The sequence below is a fragment of the Vombatus ursinus genome, unplaced genomic scaffold, assembly GCF_900497805.2.
Source record: "Vombatus ursinus unplaced genomic scaffold, bare-nosed wombat genome assembly UNPS02014773.1, whole genome shotgun sequence".
Taxonomy (NCBI): Eukaryota; Metazoa; Chordata; class Mammalia; order Diprotodontia; family Vombatidae; genus Vombatus; species Vombatus ursinus.
The window spans coordinates 33,139,840-33,152,153 of NW_020954551.1; the positions used below are offsets into that span (position 1 = coordinate 33,139,840).

General features: G+C 40.7%; 1 protein-coding gene across 2 annotated transcripts in view; it reads right to left on the bottom strand.

Annotated features, from left to right (window-relative positions):
• SRGAP3 (SLIT-ROBO Rho GTPase activating protein 3) overlaps window positions 1–12,314 on the bottom strand; it is a 274,861-nt gene that overhangs the window by 119,758 nt on the left and 142,789 nt on the right. For both annotated transcript variants that reach the window (XM_027864072.1, XM_027864073.1), the window contains exon 3: window positions 3,743–3,905. In XM_027864072.1, coding sequence (XP_027719873.1) covers window positions 3,743–3,905 — 163 coding nt within the window. The remainder of the gene's footprint in view (window positions 1–3,742; window positions 3,906–12,314) is intronic.

The following is a 12,314-nucleotide window of genomic DNA, read 5'->3' on the forward strand; positions in this document are numbered from 1 at the left end:
TGCGGGGATAGGAGGAGGAAGGGGAGGAAGGCACACAAAAAAATAACAACTGGCATTTATATGTCAATTTAAGGTTTGGCAAATACTAGTAATAGCTAGTGTTTACATAACACTTGCACGTTTGCATAGCACTTGATATATGCTATATTATTTGATCCTGGCAAGAACCCTGTGAAGTAGACGTGCTGTTATCCTCATTTTACAGATGAGTAAAGTAAGGCTGAAAGGTTAAGTGACTTACCTAGGCTCAGGCAGCTAGTACCTGAGGCAGGATTCAAACTCAGGTTTTTCTTGACTCCAGGTTTAGCCCTCTACCTATTGAGCCACCTAGCTCCATTAAATGTAAATACTTCTCAAATATCTGTGCTTGAATTTGGAGAAGGGAGGGGGCAGGGTATAGAGGTACTAAAAATAATAGCTGACGTTTCAAGGTTTGCAAAAGTTCTACATAAATCATCTTATTTGATCATCACAGTAACCCTAGAAGGGAAGTACTATATATTTTACAGATGAGGAAACTGAGACAAACAGAGGGTAAGTGACTCACTCAGGGTCACACAGCTTGTAGTAGGCATCAGAGGCAACATTGAGACCTTAGTCTCTCCTGACTCTCAGTCTAACATTTTCCACTACAACAGGCTGCCTCTCGTATAATTTAAATTGGTAGATGTTTAGTAATCATTCCAATAATAACAATAACAATGTTGCTGTTGTTGTTCAGTAGTGTCTGACTCCTCATGATCCCATTTGGGGTTTTCTTGGCAAAGATACTGGAGAAGTTTGCCATTTCCCTCTCTGGCTCATTTCACAGATGAGGAAACTGAGGCAAACAGGACTAAGTGACTTGCCCAGGGCCACATAGCTAGTGTCTGACTTCGAATTTGAATTTGGGTCTTCCAAATTCTAGGCCTGGAGCTCCATCCATTGTGCCACCTAGCTGCCCATAATAATAATAGCTAGCATTTATATAGTGTTTAATGTTTGCAAATACTGTTCTCTCATATGACTCAATATATTTTGAGGGAGAAGAGTTAAGTAGGGAGACTTTATATACATATATATGTATACACACACACACACACATATATACACATACACACATATATGTACATACATACACACACATATATAGATATATGAATTAGCCTTCCTAATTAGTACTAAATAATCAGTAGTAACAGTTCACATTTATATTGAGAACGTTACAATTTACAAAGCACTTTCCTTATAACAACCTAGTAGTAGGTGGTGAAATTACAGTTAACCCCATTTTATAGGTGAAGAAATTGAGACTAAGGTAGAGGTGACTTGCCCAAGTACCATTATACTAGTTCAGGAGTCAGAGGACCTGTATTCAAATCCTACCTCTGATCCTTATTACCAGAGTAGCCTGGAGTAAGTCATTTAACAACCCTGGGCCCCAGTTTCTTTGTCCGTAAAATAAGGGGGTTGGACTGCATGGCCTTTGAGGGCCCTTCCAGCTCTAAATGTAAAATTCCATGACCCCTGGAGAGTTGGTGTCAGCGCTGGAACTCAAGCCCAAGTGTTCACTCCCCTCCAGTGCACTGCCTTGACAATTTGCTAAGGGAAATAATAAGCTTGGCTAGTATTTCATGGACTTGGGGAGTGAGCAGGTAAGCATCTCAAGCACAAAGACTAGCCAGGGAAGTCAGTTTGGTATTAAAAACATACCAAAAATAATCTGCAGTGTGGATGATCCACCTGGAGATAATTGAGGGTTGATTACATTTTAAATTGGCTTTCCTTCCTCCTCTGTGCTCCCTGCTCATCAAACCATCCCATTATTCCTAAGCCTGACACCTGAAGGAAGGTGATGAGCTAGAAAGAAAAGGATGCCCCTGTAAACACATGTCTTTTAAGGCAAGGGGGGGGGCAGGAGACATGGGGAGAAAGGTGATAAAGGTCAGTCTGTCCTCAAAAGAGACTGATTCTATCTCAGGATGTATGACCCTCATCTTCATTCATACAAACCCAGAAAACCACATACCACCAACTGGAAAGAAGGAATTCAGCCCTTAGGATGTGATACTTCCATGGTGGAAGGAAACATGATATTTTAACCAACTGCAGTATCGAGATAGTTAAAAAAAAAAAAGCAGAGAAACTAAGGGATTGAACACATATATAGCAACTATGCAGGATAAGGGAGCCGCCATAACTGTATTTAGTTCCCCACAATCAATGCCCTGGTCAACTTCAGCAAGGCTAAAAGGCTGTCAGAGTATTATTCTTTTACCCACCCACACCCAGCTCTGAACTACCATGAAATCTGAGGGAAAGGTTAGTCTACATTAGTATCAAAGAAAAAAAAATAAATGTACTTTTAAAGCTTTCAAGTATTGAAATATGAATGAAAGGCTATGAAAGCATGGCCAATCCCCTTCAAATGGGGAAAAGCTAAACAAATCTTAGCACATGGGTATAATGGAATATGACTGCACCACAAGAAACAATGAATAGAAAAAATTCAGAATGGTCTAGAAAGACATATAAACTAATGCAAATCAAAGTCATCAGAACCAGGAAAGCAATACACGCAAAAGCTACAACAGTGTCAGAGGAAGGAAGGGAAGAAGGAAAGAAAGAAGAAAAAGAGGAAAGGAGAGAGAGAGAGGGAGAGAGAGAATGTGACAAATCTTGAATAGAAAAGTATTAAGAAAATATGACTCCCTCCCTTCTTTGCAGGGGCAGAGGACTGTGGGTATAGAATAGTACCTATACTATTAAACACATTCATTGTGTTGGTTGGGAAGGCTCATGAAGGAATTCCTATAGGCCTTGAATCTTGGAACTAGAGATCCTAAGAGACAGAGGTGAAGGTGTACATTTCAGTCATGGGGGAAAAAACTATTCAAAGACATAGTGATAGGAAATTAAATATCAAGTTTGAGGAATAGCAAATGGGCTGATTTGACTAAAAAGTAGAATATGTGAAGGGGAAGTAAAATGAATTTGGAGCCAAAGGGCTCTAAATGCCAAACAGAGGGGTTTGAAAAGAAATTATTCTAGAGGTAATAGGGAGCCAGTGACGATTTTCTGAGCAGTGGTCAGACCTGGGTCTTAGAAAGGTGATTTTGGTAGTGGTATGGAGGACGGATTGGAGAGAGGATGGTGAGGGCCTGGATTGGGACAGTAGCTATGGGAGTGGAAAAGAGATATATGCAAGAGCTGAAAATGCAGAATCAACAAGATTTGGCCAACAATTAGATACAGGTAGTGAAAACAACATATTATCCCAAAGTCACGTCTACTTAACTTTGGAACATGTATCTTTTTGCAGCAGATTTCCTTTGCTAACTATACTTTATTTGGGTTGATATTAAAATCAGTTTCTGCTCCTTAAGCACCCATCAACTGACAACAGGGAAAGGAAGACTAGATTCATTATAAGTAGCTACTATGGTCAAGTGAAGTCTAGTACTTTAAAACTATTGAGGTTAATCCACAAAGTGGGTAATTCCCATGGGTAGGTAATTGAATTTGTCAGTATATGACTTACAAGGAAAGAGTTTAATGGGCCAGTGAAGTAGTGTGTTTCAGAAAAAGGGAAGCAACCTGCATTCTTATGCGACTAATGTACTCTTCTTTTCCCCTTAGCCACATGTGTCCCCACTTCCAGTCTAATCTAGCATCTTTCATAACTTACATTTGGTTGACCAGAGCTCTGACATTTCCATCTTTTCCACAAACCCAATACTCCCAGTACTGACCTCCCACTCACCTTTTTGAAGAGCCTGATAACATCCTCACTGATCTGGGAGAGACGGACGATGACGTTGTTCATAAAGATGTCATTGAGGGTAGCGTGGTCCCTACTCTCACGCCGGGTCTGATTCAACACGAGATACCAACAATTCACAGGAGAGAGGAGGTATTGATCCTTCCTGGGGAAACAAAAATAATCCCAAGCAACGTTTAATATACAGTCTACTGGAGACACTCTCTTTTTCCTTCTGAAAAAAGCAGGTGGGACATAGTGCTTAATAAATGTTTGTTGACTTAAAAAAGGAGCTTAGAGATCAACAAATGAGTCATACTTAGAACTCTAACAATGTTATTCCCTGCTTTGCAGAATAGAAGCAACTGCTGGGAAGGATTACACTTCTATTCCCAAGGTTAGTTCTCTGTTAAAGCCCTTCTGCTTGGATTACAGTTATGAGCAGGAGTGTCAGCTGAACCTGACTCCATAAGGTAAAACGCATCAGCTGTAAAATGTAAATACATTACTAAGAGCCCACAATGAAGGCAGATGGTCTTATATAAACAGAATTGTTAACTTTGGAAATGAAAGTGTTAGAAGAAGCACAATTTAATGAGCTTGGTGATTGTTATTCCTTTCTGTAGGCATGAAGCTGAGGATCCGTGTTCACCAGTAAAAATTATAAATGGAGAATAAAGGCTTATGATTTATTCATTATGAAGATGTACTCATATGATAAAGTAGAGTGACCAGAACAGGAAAGCACAGTGGAAATCCTTTTAGTGAAGATCAGTGAAAGAAGAAAGAGAAGCAATATTTTCATGGTGATAAACAACAGACCACCCGAATATAAGGAAGAATTAGATGAGGAGTTCAGGAAACAGACCACAAGTCTGATATGGCAGCATGATACAGTAGTAAATGGGGGACTTCAGTTATCTTGAAATTTTCAGCATAGTTAATACATTCTTGACTTTGTCTTACTGATAATTTCATTCTTCAAAACGAAGGGAAAGCAATGATTTCCCTGATTCTGATGAATGAAGACGAACTGATCACTGAGGTAGAAACAGTGGGAACTTTAGTGGGGACATGCTCCCATCTCAGCACTCAGAGCAGAAAAGAACAGGAAAATCAGGCACCGTCAGACACACATTGGGGAAAGCAAGTTTCAAAAGGTCCAGAATGAATACAAAGCTCTCAACTACGAAATTCTGAAGATATGCAAATAAATAGTTCTAATAAGGAGGAAAAGAAGAGTTGTCTAAAGAGACCAATGTGGATGCACTTACAGACAGCTTAGTTGTTTGTTTGTTGGTTTTTTAAAGAGATTTACAAAAGACAGAAGCAAAGAGAACAGATTCAAAAGAGTGGCATAGTCCTATATGAACAGTGTTAGCAAAGCTAAAGCTCAGAATGAACTGAGGCTGCAAAGTCCCTTACCTTCTGTATGCCTCAGTTTCCACATGTGCAAAAATGGGATTAATAAGAGCACCTAATTCCCACAGCTATTTTGAGAATCAAATGAGAATATAAGTAAAGCGCTTTGCAAACCTTGAAGACTCTGTAAGTGCTTGCTATTATTCTACATGAAAGTCGACGCTAGATACTTCAGTCTCCTATGGTTGGCATCTCTCCATCTGTGACACTGGGAGTGGGAAATTAATCGTATACATTTGATCAAGACTCTGACCCTCCTTATAAGAAACTTATCCCTCTTTCACAGCCAAGCCCAACACTATTGTGCAGGACAGCCTAAATAATCTGCAGGAAAAAAAAAAAATGGTAGAGTAACTAAGAGCCTGGTTGCTATGGCAGCAGGAAGCTTTTAGCCTAGATCACCAATGTCCTCCCTCCTGAAAATCTGATGTGAGGATAAATCCCAACTCTGCCATTTGCTACCTAGGTGACCTTGGGAGAGTCACTTAACCTTGGCCCTCAATTCCATCATTTGTAAAATGGAGAGCTTGGTAGGGGCATTTAGGTGGTGCAGTGGATAGAGCATGGGCCCTGGAATAATTCAAATCTGGCCTTAGACACTTAGTAACTGTGTGACCCTAGGCAAGTCACTTAACCCTGATTGCCTCCCCCATTCACCCCCCAAAAAAATGAAGAGGCTGGACCAGATAACCTTAGGAGATCCATTTCAGCCTTAACTCTATGATCCTGTGACCATCCCAGGTGAAGTGGGGACCCTATATAATACCCTCTCTAGAGATCTAGTTGTACCCTTTGTCTTTCAGGTCATTTTCATACCAACACATCTCTCATGTCCTCTTTGATCCCCTTTCCCCGTGCCGCTCTGAGTGTCTAAAAATCAAGTTCCCTCTGTCATATAATGTAAATTCTCTCTATGATACAAGGTGTTGCTTTCTAACACGATTGACTTTGTTTCTTCTATGAAAATCTCTAGGTCCCCTTTGCTTTGCACAAACAAAGCCAATGCAACCAAGATTAGAAGGGAAGTAGAAAATTGAGAAAGAATTTTTACAACCAGTGAGTCTGATAAGGGCCTCATTTCTAAAATATGTAAAGAATTAAGTCAAATTTATAAGAATACAAGTCATTCTCCAATTGATAAATGGTCAGAGGACATGAGTAGGCAGTTTTCAGATGAAGAAATTAAAGTCATCTATAGTCATATGAAAAAATGCTCTAAATCACTATTGATTAGAGAAAGCAAATCAAAACAACTTTGAGGTACCACACCACACCTATCAGATTGGCCAACATGATAAAACAGGAAACTGATAAATGTTGGAGATGTAGGAAGATTGAAACACAAATGCATTGTTGGTGGAGTTGTGAAATGATCCAACTATTTTGGAGAGCAGTTTGGAACTATGCTCAAAGGGCTATAAAAATGTACATACCCTTTGACCCAGCAATAGCACTTCTAGGGCTGTATCCAAAAGAGATCATACAAATGGGAAAAGGACCCACATATACAAATATACTTATAGCAGCTCTTTTTGTGATGGCAAAGAATTGGAAAATAAGAAGATGCCCATCAAATGGAGAATGGCTGAACAAGTTGTGGTATACGAATGTAATGGAATACTATTGTGCTATAAGAAATGATGAGCAAGCAGACTTCAGAAAAACCTGGAAAAACTTGTATGGACTGATGCTGAGTGAAATAAGCAGGACCAGGAGAACATTGTACACAGTAATAGCCATGTTCTGTGATGACTGACGTTGATAGACTTAGCTCTTCTCAGCAATGCAAGGATCTAAGACATCTCCAAAGGTCTCAAGTTGGAAAATGCTATCCACAACCAAAGAAAGAACCATGGAGTTTGAATGCAGATTGAAGCATACTATTTGCTATTTTTTTCTTCTGTTTTGCTTTGTTTCTTCTTTCTGGTGGTTCCTCCTATTGGTTCTAATTCTTCCTTACAACATCACTAATGTGAAAATGTTTAATAGGAATGTATATGTTGAGCCTATATCAAATTATGCACCATCTTGGGGAGGGAGGTGGGAAGGGGGGGGAGGAAAATTTAAAACTCAAAAGCTTCTGGAAGTGATTGTTGACAAATCAAAATAAACTAATAAAAAAAAAGAAAGAAACTCTCTAGGTCCTCCAAAGGCAGCAGAAATACCAATGATAATTGAAAGAAGGCAGAAACACCCAGTTCTTATATTGCTGCTGATTTGGTTGTTTCCCAAACAGAATGATCCCTACAAAAGATAGAGCAAAACTGACTAGAAGGGAGTTGAAATCTGAGATAAATAAGACTACACAGCTTTCCCTAATGAGTTTAAGTTAATAAATCTGAACAAACTATTGAGACACTGTGTCAGTGATCTCCATCACGAAGGGCTTTAAAAGTGAAACAGAAAATTGTATAGCTGATCCTGAAAATGATAGGGAGCCACTGGAATTGATTCAATAGTGAGGTGACATGACTGGACCTGTGCTTAAGTAGATCACTTTGACAGCTGAATGCAGGATGGACTGGAATGGGAAGAGACTTGTGGCAGGCAGACCAACCAGCAGATAACTGCAATAGTCTAGGTGATGAAACCCTGTACCAGGATAGTGGCGGGATGAGATGAGAGAAAGGGACGTATACAAGTAATGCTGCACAGATAAAAATCGACCAGTATGGTAAAGGCGTAAACTTCATGCTACACAAGGATTCGTGGAAGAAACTGAGAACGTTTTAGCTGAAGAAGATGAGCTTTATCTAAAACATGAGAGTAATCGTAAAGTATTTGAAATGGAGTCATGTGGACAAAGAATTAGACTGGTTTTGTTTGACCCCAGATGGCAGAATTAAGAGCTAAGGGTGCAAGTTGGCCAGAGGCTGATCGAGGAAAAAATTTCTTAATTACAGCCATCCAGAAGTAGAAATGGCTGCCCTGGGAGGGAGGGAGGGAGTGGCCCTTCTCTGGAGAGCTTCAAAGCAAAGGCTGATGATCCACCTGGTGGGGGTTTTGTGGAGGAGACAGTGCTTCAGGTACAGACCAGGCAGCCTTAGACGTCACTCTCTTCCAAGTCAGAGACTCTGGGATTCAGGAGACGGATTGCCCTTAGACCGATAGTCGGTGCCTCTAAAAATGATGAGCATCTGGCAGTGTGGAGAGGTACAGCTTATGATCAGAGATAACCTGACAGACCTGTTTTACTTTATTCAGAAGGCCCTGATCCAAGAAGGAAATAATAATAACCACCACCTTGGGTTTAGATAATTTATATGTACTTTTATGGCACTTTCATGCACCCTATCTTGCTTTTCCCAAAAGCGGGCTCTTCCAAGGTCCTGCAATGCTCTTTGACCACTGTAAAGGTAAAGAAAGAGGAAGTTCCAAATCTTGTACATCAGCAGGTAGGAGAGAGGAGAGGGAAGAAGGGAAAGGGGGGGATGGGCTGGTGGCATACACGTGGAAGGAAAGGCCATGTGCAATAGCGGTAAGAGTTTTGGACTCATCTGACACACACACTAACTGACTCTCCATCTCCTCGTCTGTAAGATGAAGATAATAGCAGCCGACGTTAATATAGCACTTAAAAGTCTACAATTGTACATTAGCTCATCTGAGGCTCCCATCAGCCCAATGAGATAGAGGTTGGTGCTACAGGTTTTATTATCTCCACTTTATAGATAAGAAAAGAGCCTCAGAGAAGTGAACTGACTTTCCCACAGTCACAAAGCCAGTGAGTATCAGAGGGGAGATTTAAAGCCATGTCTTCCTGACTCCAAGCTCAGAACTCTATCACTGTACCATGACACACTGCCCCCACCCCCATCCCATACCTATAGATACTTTCACCTCATACTCTAAAGTTGTTTTAGGATGAAAAGCAGAAAGTGTACTGGACTTGGAATCTAAGAACCTGGGTTCAAATCTCAATGCTGCTACTTACTATCTGGAAGGCCTCAGAATAAGTCAATTCGCGTTCCTGGGCATCATTTTCCTATCTGTAAAATGGGGGGGGTTGGACTAAAAGACCTCTTAGATCCCTTCTAGATCTAAATCTGTCACTTAATAATGTATATGAAGCATTTTTAAATGTTAAAACACTATATAAATATCATCTATTGTCATTATGGAAGTGGCAATACCCACCACCCTCTCTACTCCAGAATCAGCTGCCTAGGACCTGAACATCTCTGATGTAGCAAGCTTCCCCTACTGTGAAATATACCAAGGGACAAGGGGGATGCTGGAGGGAACCTTAACTCCTCGTAGAATGTTTCACAACAAATCGGGATTTGATAGCTTGTACTCTCTCACCTCAGCCCTTTCTCCATCCCTTCCCATCCTCAGCTATAATTTAAAGGAAAGGGACCAGATAATAACCCCAGGATCCATTGCAGTCCTCCTCTCTTTGAGCTGCTCCTCCCACTTTGGCTTTTCTCCTATTCACTCATCAGGCTTCCTAAGGTTGAAGGAAGGGTCCTAAGTTAAGAGAAAATTTGTTGTTATTGTTGTTGCTCAGTCGCGTCCAACTCTCTGTGACCCCTTCTGGGGTTTTCTTGGCAAAGACACCAGAGTGATTTGCCATTTCCTTCTCCAGCTCATTTACAGATATAGAAACTGAGGCAAACAGAGCTAAGTGACTTGCCCAGGGTCACGTGGCTAGTAAGTGTCTGAGGCCAGATTTGAACTAAGGTCTTCCTGCCTTCAGGCCTGCCATTGATGGCAGCCAGGCAGCATGAGAAAGTAGGAAGAACTGTATTTGGAGTCAAGGAGTCCTCCATCCTGCCATTCCCTATCTATGTAGCCTTGTGCAATTGCATGTACTCTCTGAGCCTCAATGTTCTCATCTGTAAAATGAAGAGGAGTTTTGGATTGGATGATCTCTGACACATCTTCTGACTCTAAATATATCACCCCAGATCCATCTGAGCTCAATCCAATATACCCCAGAACATATCGTGGGGATGCCATAGCTTTGGGAAATGGATAGGCAATGCGATATATACAAAAGTATCTATAGTACCACTTATTTTAATAGCAAAGAAATAGAAGGCAAGTGATTGCCCATTAATTGGGGAGATCATAAAGATCATAGACCTAGACCTGCAATGCCAGTCAGGGGTTCAACCCATTCTATTTACAAATGAAGAAACTGAGGTCTACAGAAGTTAAGTGACTTGCCCAGGGATACTAAGTAGCAGAGCAGGATTCACACTCAAATCCTGTGACCTTAAGTTCAACACTCTTGCCACCGTACGCCTTGGCTGAACAAATTGTGGCATTGGGATGTCATGAAATATTATGAAGCTGTAAAAAACGATGAATACAAAGAATTCAGAGAATTCAAAGGAAGATTTGTATGAACTGATGTAGAACAAAGTAGGCAGGACCAGGAGAACCGTTTGTATAATGATTGTAATAACAGAAAGGGAAGCAATAATGCCAGACTTCAGAACTCTGATCAATGACCAGTTATGAATGAGGTCAGGGGACCACTGAAGGTAAAGCCTGCCCTTCCCTCCCCTCATTACAGAGATGTCAGAATGTGGATTTGGAGGTTGGTGCAGGCTGTCAGACAAGGCCAACATTTTGTTTGCCTTAATCATAGTTCCTTGTTAGAAGGAAGAGGTCTACTGGAGATGGAGAGTGATTGGTATTGTCAAAGTGTTTAACATCAGAAATAGACGTGGTTGTTATCCATGTAAATGGCATTAAAGAAGATGTGTTACCATTTGCTTTTCCATTGGACCCTAAAGCTTTTCCATTTGACTTGCCCCTGAAACCTCCAATAATTAGGATTATGAAGAAAACCAATCATGTTGAAATAGAGCGATCAAAATATTAAAGATACAATTTTGTAGACTCCAGGTTAAGAACCCTTAAGAGTCTAACTCTCTCCACTTTATAAGTAGAAGAATTTGAGGTCCCAAGAGAGGAAACCTCTTGTCCATGGTCACACAGCAAGTAAGTTTCAGGGTCAGGGCTAGAACTCATGCCTCCTGACTTTCATTTCAGTGTTCTTTGCATTATAAGACAGGGATGAGACCAGCCTAGCTATTCCATGTGGAGGAATAAGCAGAGGCAAAGTTAGAACCATGGGTCAGAGCCCAATTGCAAGGGACCTTGAAATTGCCATTCTGAGGACTTTGGACTTTATCCAATGTCATAAAAAGTCATAGAAGGCAGTGAAGCAATAGAACAATAAGCAGATAAAAATCCATTCCAAGCAAGCTTGGATAAATGTGGCTGGCAAGGGGTTAATTAAATGCTGTCAGGCAGTGGGCTAATTTCACTAAGCTGTTTACTGGAGTGATATCACCAATCACCTGAATAGTCTCTATGCAATAACTGATAGCTTCCTGGAAGACAGGTCAGTGCCAGGAGCTGGTAGAGATACTTTGCAAGGCTCAGTAATTTAATGTCAGGAGGGCTCTGCCCTCCAAGAGGAAGGCGGAGCTGAGAGCCAAGATTTTATGTGGGTTCATCTAAAGGTAGGGCTCCAGAGCTGGCTCAATTTGCTGAAAGGAATTTTTTATTCCCCAAGTCAAGAAGTTGGCAAAGTCAGCACACTCCTAACTCCCTCCCCTAACTCATCGACTTGATGAGATCTCATTCAGCTCGTCAACTTCACAGATGGGCCATGGAATTTTAAAGCCAGGATCCTAGGATCAGAAATTGAAAGCTGGAAGAGATCTTCAAAGTCAGCTCTAGCAGAGGTTCTTAACCCTTTTTTGTGTGTCCTAGACCCCTTGGGCAGTCTGGTGAAGCCTAGCACTCCCTCTTCAAGAGAATGTTTTTAAATGCATAAAAAATATATATATGATTACAAAGGAAATCAGTTATATTGAAATACAGTTAGCAAAATGTTGTTTAAAAACAAGTACAGGAACCCAAGGTTAAGAACCCCTGTTCTATCTCAACGCTTTCATTTTACAGATGAGAAAACTGAGGCCTAGAAGAATTAAGTGACTTTCTCTGGCTCACATTAGTAGTAAATGATGGAAGAGGGATTCCAACTCTAGTTCCAAATGCAGTCCTTTTTTCTGTACTCCACATAGCTGCAATCAATCATGCAATAAGCATTTATTATGCACTTACCATGTTTCAGGCATTAGAGAAAGAAAGAAAGAAAGAAAGAAAGAAAGAAAGAAAGAAAGAAAGA